General features: G+C 37.9%; 2 protein-coding genes across 5 annotated transcripts in view; one reads left to right on the forward strand and one right to left on the reverse strand.

The window, feature by feature from the left end:
- cracd (capping protein inhibiting regulator of actin dynamics) overlaps positions 1 to 11,026 on the forward strand; it is a 97,073-nt gene extending 86,047 nt beyond the window's left edge. Inside the window, exons 9-10 of one of the 2 annotated variants that reach the window (XM_048540584.2) lie at positions 3,364 to 3,529; positions 5,433 to 11,026. In XM_048540584.2, the coding sequence (XP_048396541.1) occupies positions 3,364 to 3,529; positions 5,433 to 5,593 (327 nt within the window). In that variant the 3' untranslated portion in view covers positions 5,594 to 11,026. The remainder of the gene's footprint in view (positions 1 to 3,363; positions 3,530 to 5,432) is intronic. The other variant, XM_048540668.2, reaches the window with a different exon arrangement.
- A 6,152-nt stretch (positions 11,027 to 17,178) lies between these two features.
- aasdh (aminoadipate-semialdehyde dehydrogenase) overlaps positions 17,179 to 21,347 on the reverse strand; it is a 43,006-nt gene continuing 38,837 nt past the window's right edge. For 2 of the 3 annotated variants that reach the window (XM_048536566.2, XM_048536575.2), the window contains exons 13-14: positions 20,504 to 20,635; positions 17,180 to 19,960 (exon numbers count right to left, since the gene is read on the reverse strand). In XM_048536566.2, the coding sequence (XP_048392523.1) occupies positions 19,550 to 19,960; positions 20,504 to 20,635 (543 nt within the window). In that variant the 3' untranslated portion in view covers positions 17,180 to 19,549. Of the gene's footprint in view, positions 19,961 to 20,503; positions 20,636 to 21,347 lie in introns of all 3 variants that reach the window. The other variant, XM_048536558.2, reaches the window with a different exon arrangement.

Raw genomic sequence — 21,347 nt, forward strand, 5'->3', positions numbered from 1 at the left:
GCACAGGCAGTCGATGTTGTGTAGTTGGACTTTCAGAAAACATTTGATACAGTTACCACATTGTAGGCTGGTTAGCGAATTAGAAATATTTGCAATTGATGGGTCATTGGCAGCATAGAGTAGAAGTTGGCTAAAGGATAGGAAACAGAGGGTAGGTACAAATGGGTATTTTTCAGATTGGAAGTGTGTTGAAAGTGGTGTCCCCCAGGCATTGGTGTTGGGACCCTTGCTTTATCTGATTTAAATAAATGATTTGGAAATGAGTGTTAAAGAAAAAATGTCTAAATTTGCAGATGGTACTAAGCCGGGAGAATGGTGAATTGTGGGGATAATGTTGAGTGACTTCAGAGAAACATTGACAATACAGGCAGACACCAGGTAGATGAATTACAGTGCAGAGAATACCATTGCGGTAGGAGAAATATGGAGAGTCGAAACAAGGTCAATCGAACAACTTTGAGGGCAGTAAGGAGTAGAGGGACCTTGCGCTTCAAAGTGCATAATTCTCTGAAGGTAGTCAAAGAGGTTGAAATAGTTAATGAAGTTTACAGGATACTTGGGTTTATGAATAGATACGTAGAGTATAAAAGCAAGGAAGTGATACTATACCTCCATAAATCATTGGTCAGAGCACATTTGGAGTATTGTGTTCAGTTCCAGGCACCCTGTATAAGGAAAGATGTTAAATCCCTGACAGAGTGCAAAAGAAATTTCCCAGAATGATACCAAGAATGAGGAATTTTAGATACACGGAAAAATTAGAGGAATTGGATTTATTCTCCTTGGAGCAAAGGATATTAAGAGGCGACTTTATGGAAGTATTCAAAACTATTACTAATTTTGACAGGGTAAAGAAGGATATTCTGTTTCCACTAGTTGGAATGTCAGTAACTAGGGGTCACCATTTCAAGATTGTCAGCAAGAGAGCTGGGAATGAGATGTGGAGCAACTCCCTTTGCTACCTTCCCACTGACTCCTAAGCTGACCTCAATAATACAGAGGGGTGGGCAATCTGCTCACCATATCTAAGTAAATAACTAAGGTTCAGTTGAGCTTATTAATGTGCTGCCCATGCTATACTACATTTGGCAAGGGCAATGGAAGTGAGCAGGATGTTCATTTAAAGCCATTTGTAAACAACAGGAAGAAAATGGATGGGAGGGCATGGATATTTGAAATATTCTTTCCCCCCCCCCTCCACTTAAAGTAATATCTCCCCTTTAGCCCCTTACAAGCATAAGTCCCCACTCCAAAGCTCCAGACTTACCTCCTGCCATTATCCATCAAATTTGCCAGCAGCTCCCAAGGGCAAGGGGCACCTTTTCTTCTGGGGGTGGTGTGCTATCTGCTCCTTCATCATCCCACTCCCTTTAAAACTGACCTTTAATGGTCTCTAACACCCTAGACTATTGAGAATTGCCACTTGCCCAGCCATAGCATCCTCTGAAGAAAGGGTATAACAACACTGCATCACTGATGAAAAGTTACCATCACTTTATCTGACCCGTACAGCCAGGAGCATGAATTTCACAGGGTGTTACACTTCATTAGGGTTTGCAATTATCAGTCTGTGAGTCAAGAATAATGTACCTACCAACTCAGCAGTGGCTTAGATTACAGAAAAGCCATGGTGTGGGTGGAGGCGGGGGAGAAGATTAGGGGCTTAGATGAGCACTCTCGTGAGCTGCATGCTCACCTCCTCTCTCCCAGTCCTGCCATTACTGAACTCCCCAGCACTACAGCTAAGGACTCACTGACTCCCCTGGGGGTTCATTTGATCAGCGTCTACCCGTAGCCAATTACACTGCAGGCAGCAGCAGGCTTGCATGTAGTTTGTAAAGCTCTGCTTGAAGGGAGGCAGGTTACTTGTTAGAGGTGAATGCTAGCTAGCACACACACATAGCTAGCACCCCTGCTAAACCTCCAGCCAATCAGCAGCACAGTTATGCTTAGATGCATCCTACTGTCATGAAAAAATAGTTTATGTGCTGCCTGTCTCAACAGAACCTGGCATGGCCAGGTCACACTCATGGTCACCATGCCCAACAATGGCACAAAATGAATTTTTAGTGCAAGGGATCAAACGTCAAGTCAAACCCATTAAAAATGTTAATAACATTTCTGTTGGGTGACTCATGATCCCTAATGCAACTGACACATTCATGAAAGGGAAATAAAATTAAGTAATTCTCAGCCAGCACAGACAGCAAGTCACGTTCTCAGTGAAGGAGAATATCACAAATGGACACCACTTTGGATGCAACCTACTGTTACACACCAAAAAAAGGAAGAAAAATAGTGGGAAATAATTTAAATCACAATATAACTACCGGAAAACTAGCTGTTGCTGTTTGTAACAGTTTAGGAATTTTGATAGTGAGTCACACTCTTTAAAGTATAGCATGAAGTTAGTTATTCATGTTATTTTGTTCAACACCAAAATATAGACATTCAAGAGTCATGTCAAAAGTGTCACACAAAGTGACAAATGTTGCAACCCTCCAAGAGTTTCCAGGATTTAAGATTAATCAACAGGGCACCGACCTGAAAAGCTCAGGGAGAAAATTAATTATAGGGTTATTAAAAAGAATGAGTACTTTTCATTTTCTTAAAATAATTTACTAAATATAAATAATCTTGGACATGGTGGAAACAAGACTACTTGATTGACAGCCAGGATTAATTCAGTTAGGCATGAAATGTGTGTCTGCTTTCTAACTGATGTGGGAAACTAATGCAGCTGAAGGATGGACAAGCGGAAAGAAGTTTTGGGGATGTTGTTTTAAGGTGTGAAATCATGTGATGAAACATCCAGGAATACACCCAACAGAATTGTCAACCCTAAACGAACTTCTTCCCACAACTGAACTTTTCAGTAAAAAGATTACTATTTAATTTAGAGCATAGAACGTAGAAAGGTGCAGCACAATACAGGCCCTTCAGCCCACCATGTTGTGTCAAAATTTTACCCTAAACCTAAGGTCTATCTAACCTCCACCTCTACCTTATACTATCATCCATACGTCTATCTAATAACAACTTAAATGCCCCTAATGAGGCCGACTCCACTACTCTCTCCAGCAATGCAATCCATGCCCCTACCACTCTCTGAGTAAAGAACCTACCTCTGACTTCTCCCCTATATCTACCTCCATTCACTTTAAAACTATGCCGCCTTGTAATAGCTATCTCCACCCTAGAAAAAAGTCTCTGGCTGTCCGCTCTTATCTATACCTCTGATCATTTTGTACAGCTATTTGACTGAGATCATCTTGAAATTGGAATAAACAAATGGAGGATGCAAAAGTGAATATAATGTAAAGATGTGTTCTCATTTATACTGGCCTGTCTTTGTAATTATAGACAATCGTGTCCAGCTCCATGGACAATAAAGGAGGCAATCATTACATGAGTACACTGCAGAAATCCAGTCAGGATGAGGAAAAGAAAATTGGGAGCAATATTATGTCAAAAGTGGAACGCCGTGAACTCCTAAAAAAATCTGCTACACTTCCAAACTCTGTCACAGGTACTTGATGATGTTGTTTAAGAGGAAAATGACTGATGCTATCGTTGAAATTATGACAGTCCTCTATTAAGAAAATTTAAGATTTGCAAAGTCAAAATGCAATCCATTGGAATCAGCATGGTTTTAAAGAGTAAATCATGTTTGATTAATTTGCTAGAGTTCTTTGACAATATAACAGGCAAAGTAGGTAATGGGGATCCTATAGATGTTGTACATCTGGACTTCCAGAATGCAAACAATAAGGTGCTGATCAAAAGCTTAATACACGAGGTAAAATGGTTCGAGGTTTGGGGAGTGGATTGGTGAACGAACAGAAAGCAGAGTCCCGATAAACGTATTTGTTCTGGTTAACAAGATTTAATTACTGGGGTATTCACAGGGTTCGGCCCTCAGATCTCAACTGTTTGCAATCTGTATTAATGACTTGAATGGAGGGATAAATTGTAGTTTACCTTAGTTTGCAAATTGCACTAGGAAGGTAAGTTGTGGGGAGGAGATAATAAGTTTATAATTGGATAAGGCTCAGTTAGGTTAATGGGCGAAAATTTGGCAGATGGCATTTGACTTGAAAACATGGGTGGTTATCCATTTTGGTTGGAAGAATAAGAAGCCAATTTATCACCTGAATGGAGAGAAAATTTAAAATGCTTCAGTGCAGAGACATCTGGGTTCCTCGTGCATGAATCTCAGAAAGCTCCATTCTCTCCATTCTACCTTTGTCAGATACATCTGTCCATGACAGCGTTGGTAGGATTAACCATTGCACAGCCTTTCTGGAAACAAAATCCTGCCTTTACATTGAGAATTCTCTACATCATGTTATGAGGCATAATCACTGTACTGCATTCGATTGATTATGAACAGATCTAGCAACTCAGGGGATGCAATCCATGAGATGCAATGTGCCATCTGCAGCAGCAGAATTGTATTTAACTAAAATTTGTAACCTCACGGTCCGCATATCCTCACTCCACTACCACCACAAAACCATGACTCAATAAAGAATGCAGGAAGATATGCCCAGAGCAGCACCAGGCATACCTAAAAGTTAGGTGTAAACCTGGTAAAACTACAGTATAGGACTACTGGCATGCCAAACAGCAGCACAGCATATGATGGACAGAACTAAGTGATCCCACAATCAATGGATCAGGTCTAAGCACCTGCCACATCCAGTCATGACTGATGGTGGATAATAAAATAACTCACTGGAAGAGAAAGAGGCTGCACAAATATCTCCATCCTTATTAATAGGGGGAGGTACAGCACATCAGTGAGACAGGCTGAATTTGTCTTTGCAACTTCCTTTATCTGTATTGAACAGTATGCTCAGACTACAAAATTTGCTGCCTTCTTTACTGCTTAATAACAGTGAACATTGATAGATCACCACTATTCTTAGTGCAAAACCTAGGCTACTTATCTTCCTACAAACAATTTGATTTTACTGATATTAATTTTCTTTCTTCAAATTTTTTATATTATCACAAACTCTCATATTTCCCTGGTTCTACGAATTATTAATCCAGGACTCTGGGTTACGAATGTAGCAATTTTCCAAAATTATTACATTTCCATAAGAATTCAGTAAACATTAGAAGAAGACAGAATCACAAAATCAAAATGGCCATTATCCTCCTGCTTCTTAATATGTTTGAAAATCCTGGTGTACTCATTGGCAAGGTCTTAAACACAATGTAGAGTCCAAATAAGGAATAAACACGTTATGTTGATGAGGGAAGGGAGAAGAAGATGGCGGCATATGAAATCAGATTAGTAACAGCAAGTTCTTTATAATAAGAAACTCTTCCCATTTCTTATCACAATATTACTGTGATAATAATTGTTTAATAAAATCCATTTTTGGTATTTTTATGTGTATTTTTTAATTCCCTTTGTATAGTTGAAATATGTGATTCAGTGGGATCAAATACACAAGTGAAAGAATTACCGAAGAGATTCTCAACTCCTGATGCTGCACCAGTATCGGTGGAACCTGCCTGGCTAGCGCTTGCCAAGAGAAAAGCTAAAGCTTGGAGCGACTGTCCTCAGATAATTAAATGAACCCAAACGGCTTGGGAACTGCCACTATATGTTGTATAGCTTTCACTGAACAAGAAGTGCTAAAGTGTATTTAATTTTCAAAAGAAATTAAAATCATAAAACAAAAGCACTGGCTTGTGCTGCATATGTCACATTTCTCAGTATATCAAGAATGCAAATAACACGTAGCTTGTAAATGTAATTCTTAATTTGCGTTCTCTGTAGTTCCCCAATATAGTTTGTATATCAAACATACACAAAAAGAAATTGCCACTGCAAAGATTTAACTATCTCAGTCCTCATCTGTGTATGGTATTCTCACCCTGCTCCCATCACTTCAAACCCCCACTTACTTACAAAACATATGGGAGGTTATGCTTTTTACTCTAAAATAGCTCAAATTTTGACTTGTATTATAGGGTTGACTAAATAGTATCCTAACGTCCTCCAATAAAATACTAAATATTTCCAAACTTGACTGTAAATTAAACTTGTTTTTAATTTTAGCATTTAGTTAAATTATATTTTTGGATTGGACTTTGGCATGACGCACATGCTTGTGATTCTAGTACATTTTTGTTTCGAATAATGCTAACAAGAACAAGAAATGAAGATTATTTATTTTGAATAGTTGGTTAATATAACCAACATTTAAAACAGGAAGTATAGTAATATAAATAAAAAGTTAAAATTGAAATGCCTTGCCGAAAGTTAAACCAGTCCGCATACAGTAGTTCAAGCAGTGATGGAAAAATAGTTTCCTACTCCATTCCACCTTAACCATTCTCCCAACCTTCTAATTTATTTTGTTTAGTTCATGTGTTTTACCTATTCCATTGCACAGAATTTGGGTAAGAAATGAATATAGGTACCGTAACCAACATTTTCTGTATTAAATACTCTTTTGAATATTTCCTCTGCCCATTGGTGATGGGCCGGTTAATTTAATCTATCTCAGACAGTTTGCAAATACGTCTTTCCTGCTTTGTGGACAGTCTCCTCTGAAGGAACAAAATTGAAAAAGGATACAGGGAACCAATTTCTGCTAGGTCTGTTTTGTAAATTTGAGTTAATGAGCCAGGAAAATCTTGTAAAAATTGCAGAAATACCGTTTGTGGATTTCCACCTCTGTTTTGCAGAAGTTACAGAAGATTACTGAGAAACCTATATAACTTTGCTCTCATTTGTCCAAACAGTCCACTCATCACTAGTAGCTAATATGTTACTCTTCAAGTTGCAGCAAAATCTGGACAATATCAAAGTTTGATCTGACAAGTGGTCACTTAAGTACCAGGCAAAAGCCATCTCCAACAAGAATCATCACCTTTGACAATCAGAGAAAACAAGGTGTGGAGCTGGATGAACACAACAGGCCAAGCAGCATCAGAGGAACAGGAATGCTGACATTTCAGGCTGAGACCCTTCTTCAGAAAATTCTTGGCCTGCTGTGTTCATCAAGCTCTGTACCTTGTTATCTCAGATTCTCTAGCATCTGCAATTCCTACTATCTCTGAAACAACCTCTGACAATCAGTTGATTTGCTGTAACCCCATCCTGGGGTTTACCATTGAGCAATAGCTGAACTGGACTAGCCATATAATTATTGTGGCTACAAGAACAGGTCAGAGACTACAAAGCCTGCATCAGCTAGCTCACCTCCTGATTTTCTAAACTCTGTCTGCCAACTACGAGGCACAAATCAAGAGTGAGATGGAATATTCCCCACTCACCTGAATTGAGTGTTGCTCCAACAATAATCAAGAAGCTTGACGCCATCCAGCAGAGATTACTTGACTAGCACCTCATCCATAAGTATTCACTCCTTCCACGACTATTACTTAGTAGCAGCAGTGCACAACATCTACAATATTCAATAAAGAAATTCAGTCAGGCTCCTCGAACAACATGTTCCAAAACCATGACCAGTTCGATCTAAAAGGATATTGGGCAGCAGATACATGGGAGCAACAGCGCATGCAGGTTTCCCTCCAAACCACTCACCGTCCTGACTTGGATTCCTTCAATATTGCTGGTCAAAATGCTGGAACTCCCTCTCTATGGACATTGTGAGTCTACTTGCACCAAATGGGCAGATCTTTCAACAAGATCGCCTCAATACTGAGAAGCAGCAGCAGCAGCTTCAGGGCTTTTATTCTTTTCATTTTTTATTCCCATAATATTTCATCAGTGTAAATTTGTTTCTTAATCTGAATGCAGTTAAATTGGAGATTTGTAAATTGATTCATTTTCGTGTGTCACGTCAATTCTTACTAGTTCTCTAATAACTCATCATGTTTTGGGACTTTAAACAGAATTTTAAACTGACATTCAAGTCCACTAACCCTACATATCTGTGGGCATAAATCAGCATGAAGTAATGGTATAATGGAAAATAACAGACATTGCAAAAACCTATGCCTATAATATCTAGCATATAATTGTTCTCTGGTAACTTTTAAGATGCAATAGAGCCATTAAAAAACAAATTTGAAATATGTTTGATAATGTTAGCGTAGAATTATTATTCAATTTTACTTAAACCACTATTAAGCTTACAAGATTTTCCAGTTCTATTCAGGAACCAATTGGTTACCGATCGGAACTTTTTTCCTAAGTTGATTTATACTTTTATGATCACTTTAACCTTTCTAAGTAATTTATGCAGGTCCTTAATTTATAAATAAAACTCCACGCCTTCGTTCTAAATAGCATTTTTCTTACTTTTATGTGAATGAGGGACTCCCGCGGATTATATTATTGAGAACAAAGTGCTGATCCATCACATCATAATATAACATTCTGTGTACTAAATTTAAACACACCTAAAACTTTGGATCTGACAAATAATATCAGCTCCTCAGCATTTTTGCATGAAAATCAATTGGTTTAGTCCAAATGCAAATTTCATGACAAGAATTATATAGCAGTTATACCGCTCATAATGCATCTTGGACTAGAAAATGTCAGGCTATTTAATTCAGATTAAAGATATCAGTCCTCTAATCTGCCATGTAATATAAGCAGGTAATTACTTATTTGAACAACATGTAATTTTTATTTTAGTTGTCAATTTATGCACTTTATTTACTATAGTGTTTTTACATTTCATGAAACTGTAGAAACTAGTCAAATTTGGGAATATTATACTTCATTGATTTCGGCCATCAATTTCTGACATAAAATTATGATTAATTTTGATCATTAACAGTATAAAATAATGGACACAACTTTTTCTATGGGATTTGCATATATCTCCTGGAACTAAAAGGAAAGAGTAATTAATGCTTTAATGTTGTGTGACATAAAAAGTAATGAGGCAATATGGAGACCACAGCTTTTATGTAACATATCTAAATAAAAGTGAACCATTCTAATGCAATCTGTAGGCTACTGAAGTCTTCAGTTATTGAAAATATTATTGTAACTCTCTGGGTAATATTTTGTTTAGTTATCTTTGAGTCATCATGACTATTTGTTCAATATGTAAATTATTACTGAGTGGATTTTATAATCAAATCATCCACAGTGAAAAGACCTTCATCATTTTGGGTCAATTTATGTAAATTTGCTGCTTCCATCAGTTAGATCAATTATTCCTTAAAAAGCTAAATTATTAATGCATCCAAGCAGTCTTAAGCTTTTTATATTATCTGTTTCAGGGATTGTAGAATGTTTTCAGGGCTACAGGTGTCATTGTTTCTTTCCATTTAGAATTTCCAGCAAATGTTAATAAATTTGGAACTTCAACAAATTTACATACTTTCATTATGTTTGTTACATTTTAAATTTTAGATGCATAAAACTTTCTCTGGGAGGCAGCAAAAGAGGAATGTGAACCACACCAACAGCACAAAAATCTCTAGAAATGTCAGTCTGTAAAAGATTTCCAGTTTATAATCCATTCATTTTAAACATTTACCCATGACAATACCAAAACCATGACACTGAACATTTTAATTTACTCTGGGATTATTCTTTGAAATTTTAATTTACAGAGTTTAACAAAGTAGAACTTTGATTTGTTTGTGATAATAACTTGTCAAATTCTGATTGATTAGACTAATGTGTAACTAAGATTAAAAAAGGCTTAAAACACATATCAGGTTTGTCTGCATGTAGAAGAAAAGGTAAACTAAAGCCTTAATGATAACCCTTTGTCAGAGCTGGGGTCTGATTATGTGTCACATATTGTCACTACTTCTGAAAATGCAGTCTTTTTATTTCAGATTTTAACCATCAGGTTTTTTGGACTTTTTGATTTAATTCATCATCAATGCTTTGATGGCTTTTTTATATAGTTGTTCAATTTTTAAAATTGATTGTTTACTTGTTATTAATATGCAGGTCCTTGGACTAAATTTCTCACTGCTCCCCATCTCCACTGTATTCATTCCCTCTCTAGCTCCAAGCAGTCTCTAACACAATCTTGATTAAGCTCTAGTTCCAAAATTGGGGTAAATTGCTCTTTTGTTTATTAAATCTTGGGATAGTGAAATATTAATCAAGAAAATCATTCATTGTAAATAAACAGTATGCTTTCTTTTTAGATTTGAATAGTATGGGAAATTAATACATAAGCTTATCCTAAATTCAAAATCTGGAAGAAAGCACCATAAATATTTTATGTGATCTGTTTGTTGCCTTGAAGATATTAGGCACTGATTCTTACAGATAAATCTGAACAAAATATATCTTAAAATGAGGCTTGTAAGTTAAGAATCTTGTGCCTATTTAGCAGCATATTAATGTGGAAGTAATTTTAATGTTAAATTTATGTTTGTTCATATGTAGATAATACACTGACAAACCTAACACTGGAAAACTTGTCAAACCTGCTACTCCAGTAAATAATTCTATTTGGGATGGCAATTTATACTGATTAAAATGGAAATGTGATATCTGCATATTATCCAACATTTGCTCAAGATACTTTGCACTAACAAACATTTAGTACAATTGTGCTGTCACTTTACAAAATCTTAAACATTCCCTCACAACATTTGTTAAATTACACAGTGATCCCATTTATTCAGCACTGAAAAGAACAAAGTGTAGTAAATGTTGATATAGAATTTATAAAAGATCAAAATATTTACTCGAGGGCACAATTCTTAACTTTTTTGCAAAATATACTTTTTGTCATTGCTGAACATACTGTGTCTGTAATTTTACATTTTCTGTTATAGTTTTTAAATACAAAATATAAACAAACTACTCCCTATAACCATATAAACATAAATGGCTAAAAGTGACATTTAATCAAAATTCTAGTTTCTAATATGACTGTCACTGTCCAAAAGTGACTAAGTTACAATATTATTGTAAATTGGTTGAATTTTATTTTTTAAAGTGTTACAAATTGCAATTGTTTCTCGTTTTCTTTTCAGATTTGCATTATTTTGGATTCCAACACTGCATTTGATTCTTTAGTGTGTATTGATAAAAAGCATTGTGTGTAATAAATCCCTTTTATTAACTGGTGGTATACATGAACATGGTGCATGGGCTGGAAAATTTATTTAATCTCCAGGTTTTTCCTCTTTTTAATGTCTCACAGAATTCGTGCATCATAATTATTGATTTGTTTAACACACACATACAGTAAATGGTCACAGCATTGCCTCATCTCTTGTAACTCATTTAAGAAATGTGAATAAGATTATAGTTAATTCTAAGACAGAGATATTCTAATTTATTTTCACCTTATGCTTGAGGCTCATGGTAATTTTAAAGTGCAGTTAGTATTACAGCTATAACATTATTGGAACAATAGAGGTTTCGTTTTAATTGTGCAAGCACAGGAAAAGGTTTATTGAAGGTTACAAGTTCGGTGGTAAATATCAAGAGTAAGGGACTATAGTTATAATGTTAAATGTAAGAGATTCACAATGGGGGGCAGAAAAAGTCTTCAGTGAATGTTGTGAAGCTGTGGTATACACCTCCAATATTAATGATTGTGTCTAAAACTATGTGGAGGTGCCGGTGTTGAATTGGGGTGGACTAAGTCACGCGACACCAGGTTAGTCTAACAGGTTGCTTTGAAATCACAAGCTTCCAGAGCACTGCTCCTTCATCAGGGTCATATCTGTCCGAACATCCTTGACAATTGCCAAACAACCAAAGATGCCTACTGCTCCATTCCTCTGCCTGCAGTTTGGAAAATCATATCGTAACACTGTGTTCCTTTCCCAGCTTACAAGCAGAAATTGAAGTATGAGGACCCAGTACAGATAGTGTAGTGATGGTCTGAGACAGTGGAAGGGTGAATATGTTGCAGACTTTCATGAGAATGGTCAAGCATGAGCATTGGTGGGAGGAGAGTTCAGTGGCAGAGATAGATTGAGTGAGAGATATCAGAGAAATGATGACGGTAGCACTCATGCTGGTAGAGTGGAGGACATTGACCTATATCTAACATCGCTATGCATTCTTCCAGGTAGTTGTGACTGCACCAATCAATTTTGTGACATCCTGGCAGTGTTGAATTGTTCCTGGTGAGGTGAGTGACAGAAAGGAACTAGAATGAGGCAGGCGGAAGGGCATTCTGGCCATTTAATTAGTTAATGAAGTGATTTTGTTAAGTTGCAATGAGAGATCCACTGGACCTCTTGGGGTAAGATACCCTCTGAATCATTTGTGCAACTCAAACGCAGCCAAACAAATGCAAGATTCGGTTGACAAACACTGATTGGTCTACCTGAAAAGCCTGGTCCCAGGTTCAATTGGATTCCTTTGTCCAAACTAATGGTTCTGCACATTGATGGAGAAGACACAAATATCATGCCACCTGCTCCAGAGGTGTGTTTTTATAGCCTTAAAGATATTTCACAATGGATCTTCCTCACCTCTCTGGGGACACAGAATTCCATAAATTCACAACCCCTCAAGTGAACAAACATTTCATCTCACTCCTAAGTGATCAATCCATTTAGCCATATATTTATGTTTGTTGAGGGATAAATGTAGGATAAATTTTCCCATCTTCAGAAAAAAATGTTTCATCGAATGAATGTAGAGTCCAGTCCACCATGGTGCACATCAACTTTTTCACACACAATCATCCACTTGTCACCTCATTAATTCTGCAATCAGGTTTTATCATGGCTCTCTCTGGCATTTATATTCCAGGAGAGGTGCAAGTATTTGGCATTTCCAGGACCTTCCACTGTCATACTACTGGCAGCATACTTAAAATCTAGCTGCACATCGCTTCAGGCACTCCCCTGGACACTCTGGTGTTGCACCGTTATCCCCAAGGAATTCAACATTTAGATTTGCTAACAAGAATCTGAGGGTAAACCTGGTATCTGGTATCAGTACTCACTAAGTCTGGTACTGGGTTTTCAAAAATTCTGGGTCAATTTGAGCGTTGTTGAGTATTTTGATTTCACTTCATGCCCGTTTCTGTGTCATAACATGAGCTGTATGCTACTCCCCAGACAGGCAGGATGCACTCCAAAGTTGTTTTTTTTATTCGTTTGTGGGACGTTCGTGTCACTGGCCGGCCAGCATTTATATCCCATCCCTATTTTCCCTTGAGAAGGTGATGGTGAGCTGCCTTCTTGAACCACTGCGGTCTGCCTGCTATCGGCTGACCCACAATGCCACTGGGGAGGAAATTCCAGGATTTTGACCCAGTGCCACTAAAGGAATAGTGATATATTTCTAAGTCAGGATGATAAGTGACTTGGAGGGGTACTTGAAGGTAGTGGTGTTCCCATATATCTGCTGCCTTTGTCCTTCGAGACGGAAGTGGTCATGGGAACTGTCAGAGAATCTTAGGTGAATTGCTGCAGTGCATCTTGGAAATGGTACGCACTGCTGCTACTGAGCATCGGTGGCAGAGGGAGTATGTGCTCGTGGATGTGGTTCCAATCAAGTGGGCTGCTTTGTCCTGACTGGTGTTAAATTTCAAGTGTTGTTAGGGTTGCAGACATCCAGGCAAGCAGGGATTATTCCTTCACAGTCCTAATTTGAAGTTGGTGGATAGGCTTTGATGAGTCAGGAGGTGAGTTACTTGTCACAGTATTCTTGCTCTTGTAGCCACTGCGTTTGTGTGGTGAGTCCAGTTGAATTTCTGGATAATGATAAGCCCCAGAATGTTGATAGTGGGGGGATTCAGTGATAGTAATACCTTTGGATGTCAAGGGGCGGTGGTTAGATTGCCTCTTATTGTCTCCTTAAGTAGGGTGAGCAAAAATATACATAGAGCTCTAGAGGCAGTCTCAATGTACAGCTATAGCAAACAGTCAGAGTCTTACAGGATGGAAACAGACCATTCGGTCCAACTAGTCTGCGTCAACAATGTCCGCAAACTAAACCTGTCTGCATTTGGCCCTTTCGTATTCATGCACTTAAATGTTTTTTAAACTTTGCAACTGTACCTGCATCTACCACTTCCACACACTAACCACTCTGTGTCAAAAAGTTGCCCATGTTCTTTTTAAATCCTTCTCCTCTAAACTTAAAAATATGCGCTTCAGCTTTGAATTCCTCCAACTTAAGGTGAATAGAAAAGGTCTTTTCCTTATCTTTGCCTCTCATGATTTTATAAACTTTAAGGTAACCCCACAGCCTCCTACACTCCAGTGAAAAAAGTCCTCCAGCATCTGTAGTTCCTGCTATCTCCCAGCATATCCAGACTATTTTTATAACTAGCCCCTCCATTCCCAGCAACATCCTGGTACATTTTTCTGAACCCTCTCCAATTTAATAATATCTTTCCTACAACAGGGCAACTAGAAGTGCACAACAGTATTCCAGAAGAGGCCTTACCAACATTCTGTACAAATCTCAACATGATATCCCAAGTCCTATACTCAAAAAGGTCTGAACAATGAAAGCAAGCTGCTAAGTGCCTTTTTAGCCATCTTCTTTTACCTGTGATGCAAAATTTCAAAGAATTATTTACCTGAACCCCTAGATCTTGCTGTTCAACATCATTATTCATGGCCCCCCCTTTTAATTATATAAATCCTGCCCTTGTTTGTTTTACCAAAATGCAATATCTCCTATTTATCCAAATTAAACTCCATTCTTCAGCCCATTATCCCAATTGATCAAGATCTCTTTATAACCTTAAATGATCTTCTTCACTGTCCACTATACCACCAATTTTTGCATTTTCCCTATTTAAATAATAGTTTTTTTCTGTCAAAGTGAACAACTTTACATTTCTCACATTATACACCATTTGCCAATTTCTGTCTACTTAGTTAACATAACTACGTTCCTTTGCAGGCACTTTGGTGTCCTCCTCTCAACTTGCTTTCCTACCTGTCATTGTATTGTCAGCAAATCTGATAATTCTGTATCTTCATCCTGTCTAGCCTATTTGAGGACTAGAAAATTGGAAATCTTCCACCTTAGCCTAAAAATGTTAAAACCAGCAACAAGTGATGGAGACACTTTTTACAAATTATAATCTAGGGTGAAATTAGACAATCATTTAAAGTAAATTTTAGTGTTCTGAAAGACATTTACTAAACATTTGGGAAAACAGTTGAAGAGGCATACAGGATTCTGGACACTAAATTGAGACAGAATACGAAAGCAAGTGTCTGCATGGGTTTCCTCCGGGTGCTCCGGTTTCCTCCAACAGTCCAAAGATGAGCAGGCTAGGTGGATTGGCCATGCTAAATTGCCCGTAGTGTTCAGGGGTGTGTGGGTATAGGGGGATGGGTCTGGGTGGGATGCTCCAAGGGGTGGTGTGGACTTGTTGGGCCGAATGGCCTGTTTCTCCATTGTAGGGAATCTAATCTAATAAAATATCAGTCACAACTAGATAACAAAATGTGGAGCTGGATGAACACAGCAGGCCAAACAGCATCTTAGGAATACAAAAGCTGATGTTTCGGGCCTAGACCCTTGATCAGAAAAGCTCTTCAGTCACAATTAGCAGTTTTTTCTCCATTTCTGAGTATCATATCTTGCAAAGGTTGAGCTTGCCTTGCTCTAAGGCTGCAGTATTAATGCTTAGTGAATCAGCGATATCTGACACACCATAACTCACCAAGATCAGTGTAAAAAGTTGCTCCTTGAACACACCGTACAGACCTTACTTACATTTCTTCTTCCTCTCCTCTTCCAGTTGCTTGCCCTGCCGTGTGCCACCTTCACTCATTGTCCTTATCACAGTAGAACTCACAGGGAATTTGTGATATTGTACCCACGTTCATTCCCCCTTAAAGTCATGACAAGGTCTTTTAACACATGCCACACCTCTTCAGAACTTTTAAAAACCCTTGAAACCAAACTAGTTCAAATGCAGAAACACCCAGTATAAAAATTACCCATCAATTCATCTTAAAGTCACTGATAATACATTCATATTAGGACTGTTGGGGGTTGATTTCTGCTACTGAATAAGTTAGTTGCAGAAGCTTTGAGCGTAAAATAGCTCAGGTTTAAAATAGCACCGTCAGCATGAAACCCACTTTCAGAGGCCATTTTTGGAGGCTAGCATCCTCAGCAAAATGGCATTTTCTATGGCATAAGCACACACATTTGCACCACAAATCCCACTTTGGATGCAAATTTTTCAGGTATGATTTCTGCCGCTAACAGAGCAGGCAGCAGACCTGATATTTCTGTACGTCAATTACTGGGAAATTCTGATCATACTCAATTTCTTGTGAGGATTTGCCTTAACCACAGCAGCACAACTTAAATCATCAACACAGAGTAGTATTACTAGGCTTTTGCTACCCTCTAGCTCCATCCAGTGGCACTCCACGAAGGTCCTGAACACCATGCAAAATATATTATCAAAGCATCAAAGTTGAAATGAACCTAACCATCCAAGAAGCTAAGTTCTCTATTAAACAGTTTTTAAATTGATTCATTTCTGGATTGTGCACATCATTAGCAAAGTTACCATTTATTTCTGGTTCCAAGTTGCTCTTTAAATGGCAGTAGGACATGTCTGCTTCTTGAACGACTGCTGTTCAAGTGGTGAGCATATGCACAATGCTGTTAAATAGGGAGCCCCAAATTGACAAAAGAATGATAAAAGGAATTATGATCCATATCAAGTTTGGGATTGTGTGACTGAGAGGAATTCAGAAAGGCAGCATCTCATGCATATATAGGATGTATCCTTCAACGCAGATCACCTGTTTGGAATATGCTGTTGAGGAAACCATGCCAAATTACTGCAGTGCATCCTCTAGACATCACACACTAAAACCACACGCTGTTGGAGGTGGATGGTCTGCCAATCAAACTGGTTGGTTGAGTGGTGTTGAGATTTTTTGTGTTGATGCAGCTGTATGCATCTAGGCAAACAGAAAAAGCTCTATCACATTTTAGATGTGTTGCCTTGCACATGGTGGATAGACTTTGGGAACCTTCATGCTACAGATTATCTGCTTTAGTAGCTGTGAATAATTCTCCATTGTATTTTCCTAAAATTATACGTAGTTTATGTTTTAATTCATTTTGACTATTTTAAACCGCTATAAAATCAGTAAGTCTGTAAAACTGATATATCATCCGTAAACGATCCTACAGAAATTTCCCAGTAGAACTATTGATACAATTCAACGTGAATTAAAAGTACACAGAATAACTCATTTGTTTGCATTTAAATAGTTTAATCTCGCAAAACATTAAAGCACAAAATAAAAATGATTTAAAATGCTAAGTTGTGTCTGGTTTCAATTTTAAACTATGCACTTTATTTCTGAGTTAAAATAAGCTTTGTTTCATAGCTCACTAGTTGCAGTTAGTCACTCAGATGTTTACTTGAATTTTAGGAGGGGTACACTGCAACAACATCCTAATAATTTAATAGATGAAGACCAGCTTCACATCTATCCTACACTCATGACTGCTGGAACTTCACAACTCTAAATCAACAATGATGGAAGGTGAACAGCTTGATTGAGATTTTAAAGGTTTTTTGTTTTTGTCTTTCACTTTTGACAAAGAATCTCTTATAGCCAGAAACAGTTACAGAATGCACAGAATTGTGGGATTCTCAGATTTAAAAAAAACAGAGCCAGTTTTTACTCTTCAAAGCTGATGGTTAGTGAGAAGTGTTTACTCTCAGACCTCATACTTGATAATATAGTGTCTTGTCTTGAATTTACCATCTACACACAATTTAACATTGCATTATTGATAAAATAAAATAATGGCATCATCAGGCTTGATCTTACACAAACCAAAGTGTCACATTCGGAATAAAATACACCAGAGGTAGATCAAGTAATTATTATTAACCGAAAAAGCAAGAACTTATAGAAGTGAAATCATGCTTCACTAGTCAACTGGAATTCTTCAAGGATGTGTCTTGTACAGTTAATGAGGGGCAACCAGTGGATGTTGTTCATTTGAACTTACGGTACACTTTTGACAAAGTTCCACACGGATTATTGTGTACAATTGAAGTGCATGGAATTTAAGGTAGTGTACTTAGATGGATAGAAAACTAGTTGACAGACAGGAAACAAAGAATAAGAATATTGAGTTGGACGATTAGCTGTGATCGTGATGAATGACGGAGCAGGCTTGAAGGGCAAAATGGCCTCCTCCTGCTCCTATCTTCTATGTTTCTATGTTTAATAAGCAGGTCTTTTCCTGGATGGCTGGCAGTGACTAGTACAGTACCATAGGAATCAGTGCTCGGAGCCCAGCTATTTACAAGCTACATTAATGATTTGGTTGAGGGGATTAAATGTAATATCTCCAGATTTGAAGATGACACAAAGCTGGATGGGGAGGGCATGCTGCGAGAAGGATGCAGAGATATTTCAGTGCAATTTGGACAAATCGGTGGGAAAACATATGAAAGATGCAATATAATGTAGATAAATGGGAGGTTCTCCACTTCAGGAGCAAAAACAGGAAGATGGATCATTGTCTGAATAGTTATAAGTTGAGGAGTTGAATGCGAGACCAGAATTTCCTTGTATACCAGTCGCTGAAGATAAGCTTGCACGTACAGCAGGCAGTGAAGAAGGTGAATGGTACACTGGCCTTCAATAAGAGGATTTGAATACAGCACCAGGGATGTATTGCTGCAATTATACAGGGCCCTGGTGAGACAACATGTGGAATACTATGTACAGTTTTGGTCTTCTTATCTGAAAAAGGATGTTCTTGTTATAAAGGAAGCGCAGCACAGGTTTACCAGTCTGATTCCTGGGATAGCAGGAGTGACGTAGGATGAGAGGTTGAATCGATTGGGATAGCGCTTGCTAGAGGTCAGAAGAATGATGGAAGGATCTCGCAGAAAACTATAAAATTTTAACAAGACCAGACAAGGTAGATGCTGGAAGATGTCCCTGATGACAAGGGAGTCCAGAGCCAGGGTCACACAGTCTCAGGGTAAGGATACACTATTCAGCATTGAGAAGAGGGGAACTTACTTCATCCAGAAAGTGGTGAACCTGTGGAATTCTCTACCACAGAAAGCAGTTTGAGATAAATGCTGTATGATTTCAAGGAGTTGGATACATCACCTGGGGCTAACGAGATCAAAGGATGGGGGAATGGGGATTGAGTTGCGAAGCAGGAACAGGGTATTAAGTTGGTTGATTAGCTACTATCACATTGATTGGCGGAGTAGGTTCAAAGGGCTGCACGACCTACTCTTGCTCCTATTTTCAATCTTTCTATACAACTTTCTTGTACGATGACTTAATATGGATGTTGTTTCTTTTATGGAAAACATTTAGCTGTCATGCTTGAGAAGTCTGAGATCCTCAGAGTTAAGAACAAGTTGTTCAAACAATAAAAGCAATTGCTCCAGATTGTTTAAATAATAACACATTTAGTGAATGAAGCCCTTTCCAATGGTGATTCAGGGCCTGTATTTTGAATTATACAAAGATTTGCAGTACTTTCATAAGCAATATTAGTTCAGACTGGAACTGCCTTGCACCTGAATGATCATAAATGAACAAATATCCAAAATTAATCAAGTCTGTGATTCATAAATATGTAATTAATTATTTAGGAAAATAATCACATTCAGCCAAAATTGTTTTCTTGTTCTGATGCAAACATCTCCAAACAATACACAAAGTTATTTCTACAACCTACTATAAGTGCTTCTTTCCACAATACCGGTGAAGAGAATACCTTGCCTGGAAGGGAATATGAAGTAACCAATTCCCCTGTTGCAGCAGCCAAGAGCCATAAGTTTCCGTCTGTGGAGATCACAGCTACTAAAGTTCGATTATCAAGATTATAGTTTGTGAAAACAAATGGAACTGCATATACTTGTCTGCTGGTTTCAAATTTCCACATTAAACTTCCAACTTCATCTAAGCAGTACACGAAACAGTCATGAGATCCACATATTATTTTCTGACTTGTTGGAGAAAAGCGGCAGATACATGGTGAAGTAAAGATCGGGCCACCAGTTGAGAACTGCCAAAGCTAAAAATCAACAACCATGTTAAAAAAATTGAACAAGCTTGCATTAACATATCACAGTCTGTCTCAGGGCATTTTGCACTGCTTTGGAGACAATTAACTACATTTTATACGTAGTCACTGTCACTTTGTCGTCAAATGCAGCACAAGGTTTTACAGACACAGATGAAATGAGTGCTTAATTCTGTTAGGTTCATTGAGGCACACCTGTTGACCAGGATACATACTCAGTACTGCAATGATGTGTTAGCTCAGGTCTTTACATCTTGAATTCACAACCTTTCAACTCAGCATTGCAAACGCTATAACTGAACTGAAAGCTAACACGTTGGATTTTTAAAGCATGTAAAATTATCTATGCATATTTCTAACAATGTGAGCCAATATACTTTAAAGTTATTCATAAATATCATATATACCCAGTGTAACATTTCTGGACACCAAAGGATTATTTAAATTTTAGATATTAGCTTAAAATGTCACAAAGTTTAGACAAATATTAAGTAAAAACATTTTGAGGTACTTAAGTATCAATTCAAATAGTACCTGATCACCATTGTGGCTGAAACATTGCAGGCTTCCATCAACACAACCAACAAACACATTCTGTACAGTGCACTGAGGTGAAGAAAATAAAGGTTTGCCACAGAAGTGTTTCCAAACTACACTCCTAGTGTCCTGCAATAATGAAAATAAGTCTGAATGTTGCTGGTTTTCTTCCGTGTTCTTTAATCTGTTGTGAAACAAATCTGTTATATCTAAATATATCTATACAGTATGTTATATCTGTACAATAAATGGAAAAGTCCTGGGGAAAATTGATGAACAGAGAGATCTGGGTGTTCAGGTCCATTGTTCCCTGAAGGTGGCAATGCAGGCCAATCAGGTGGTCAAGAGGGCATACGGCATGCTTTACTTCATTGGATGGGGTATTGAGTACAAGAGTCGGCAGGTCATATTACAGTTGTATAAGACTTTGGTTCGGCCACATTTAGAGTACTGTATACAGTTCTGGTCGCCACATTACCAAAAGGATGTGGATACTTTGGAGAGGGTGCAGAGGAGGTTCACCATGATGTTTCCTGGTATGGAGGGTGCTAACTATGAAGAAAGGTTAAGTAGATTAGGATTATTTTCATTAGAAAGATGGAGATTGAGGGGGGACCTGACTGAGGTCTACAGAATTGAGGTCTTTGTAAGCTTCCCAATCCTCTGGTTTCCCACGGCCCTTCACCACATTATACACTTTTTCTTTTGCTCTTTTTATCTTAATCCTTGTTCATATGGACAGAAACAGAAACAGCAACTGAAGTAGTTCATCAGTCATAATCTTATCAACTGATGGAGCAGCCTTGACAGGCTGAATGGCCTACTCCTATATTTCCATTTA

This window comes from Stegostoma tigrinum, chromosome 1 (assembly GCF_030684315.1).
Source record: "Stegostoma tigrinum isolate sSteTig4 chromosome 1, sSteTig4.hap1, whole genome shotgun sequence".
Classification (NCBI taxonomy): domain Eukaryota; kingdom Metazoa; phylum Chordata; class Chondrichthyes; order Orectolobiformes; family Stegostomatidae; genus Stegostoma; species Stegostoma tigrinum.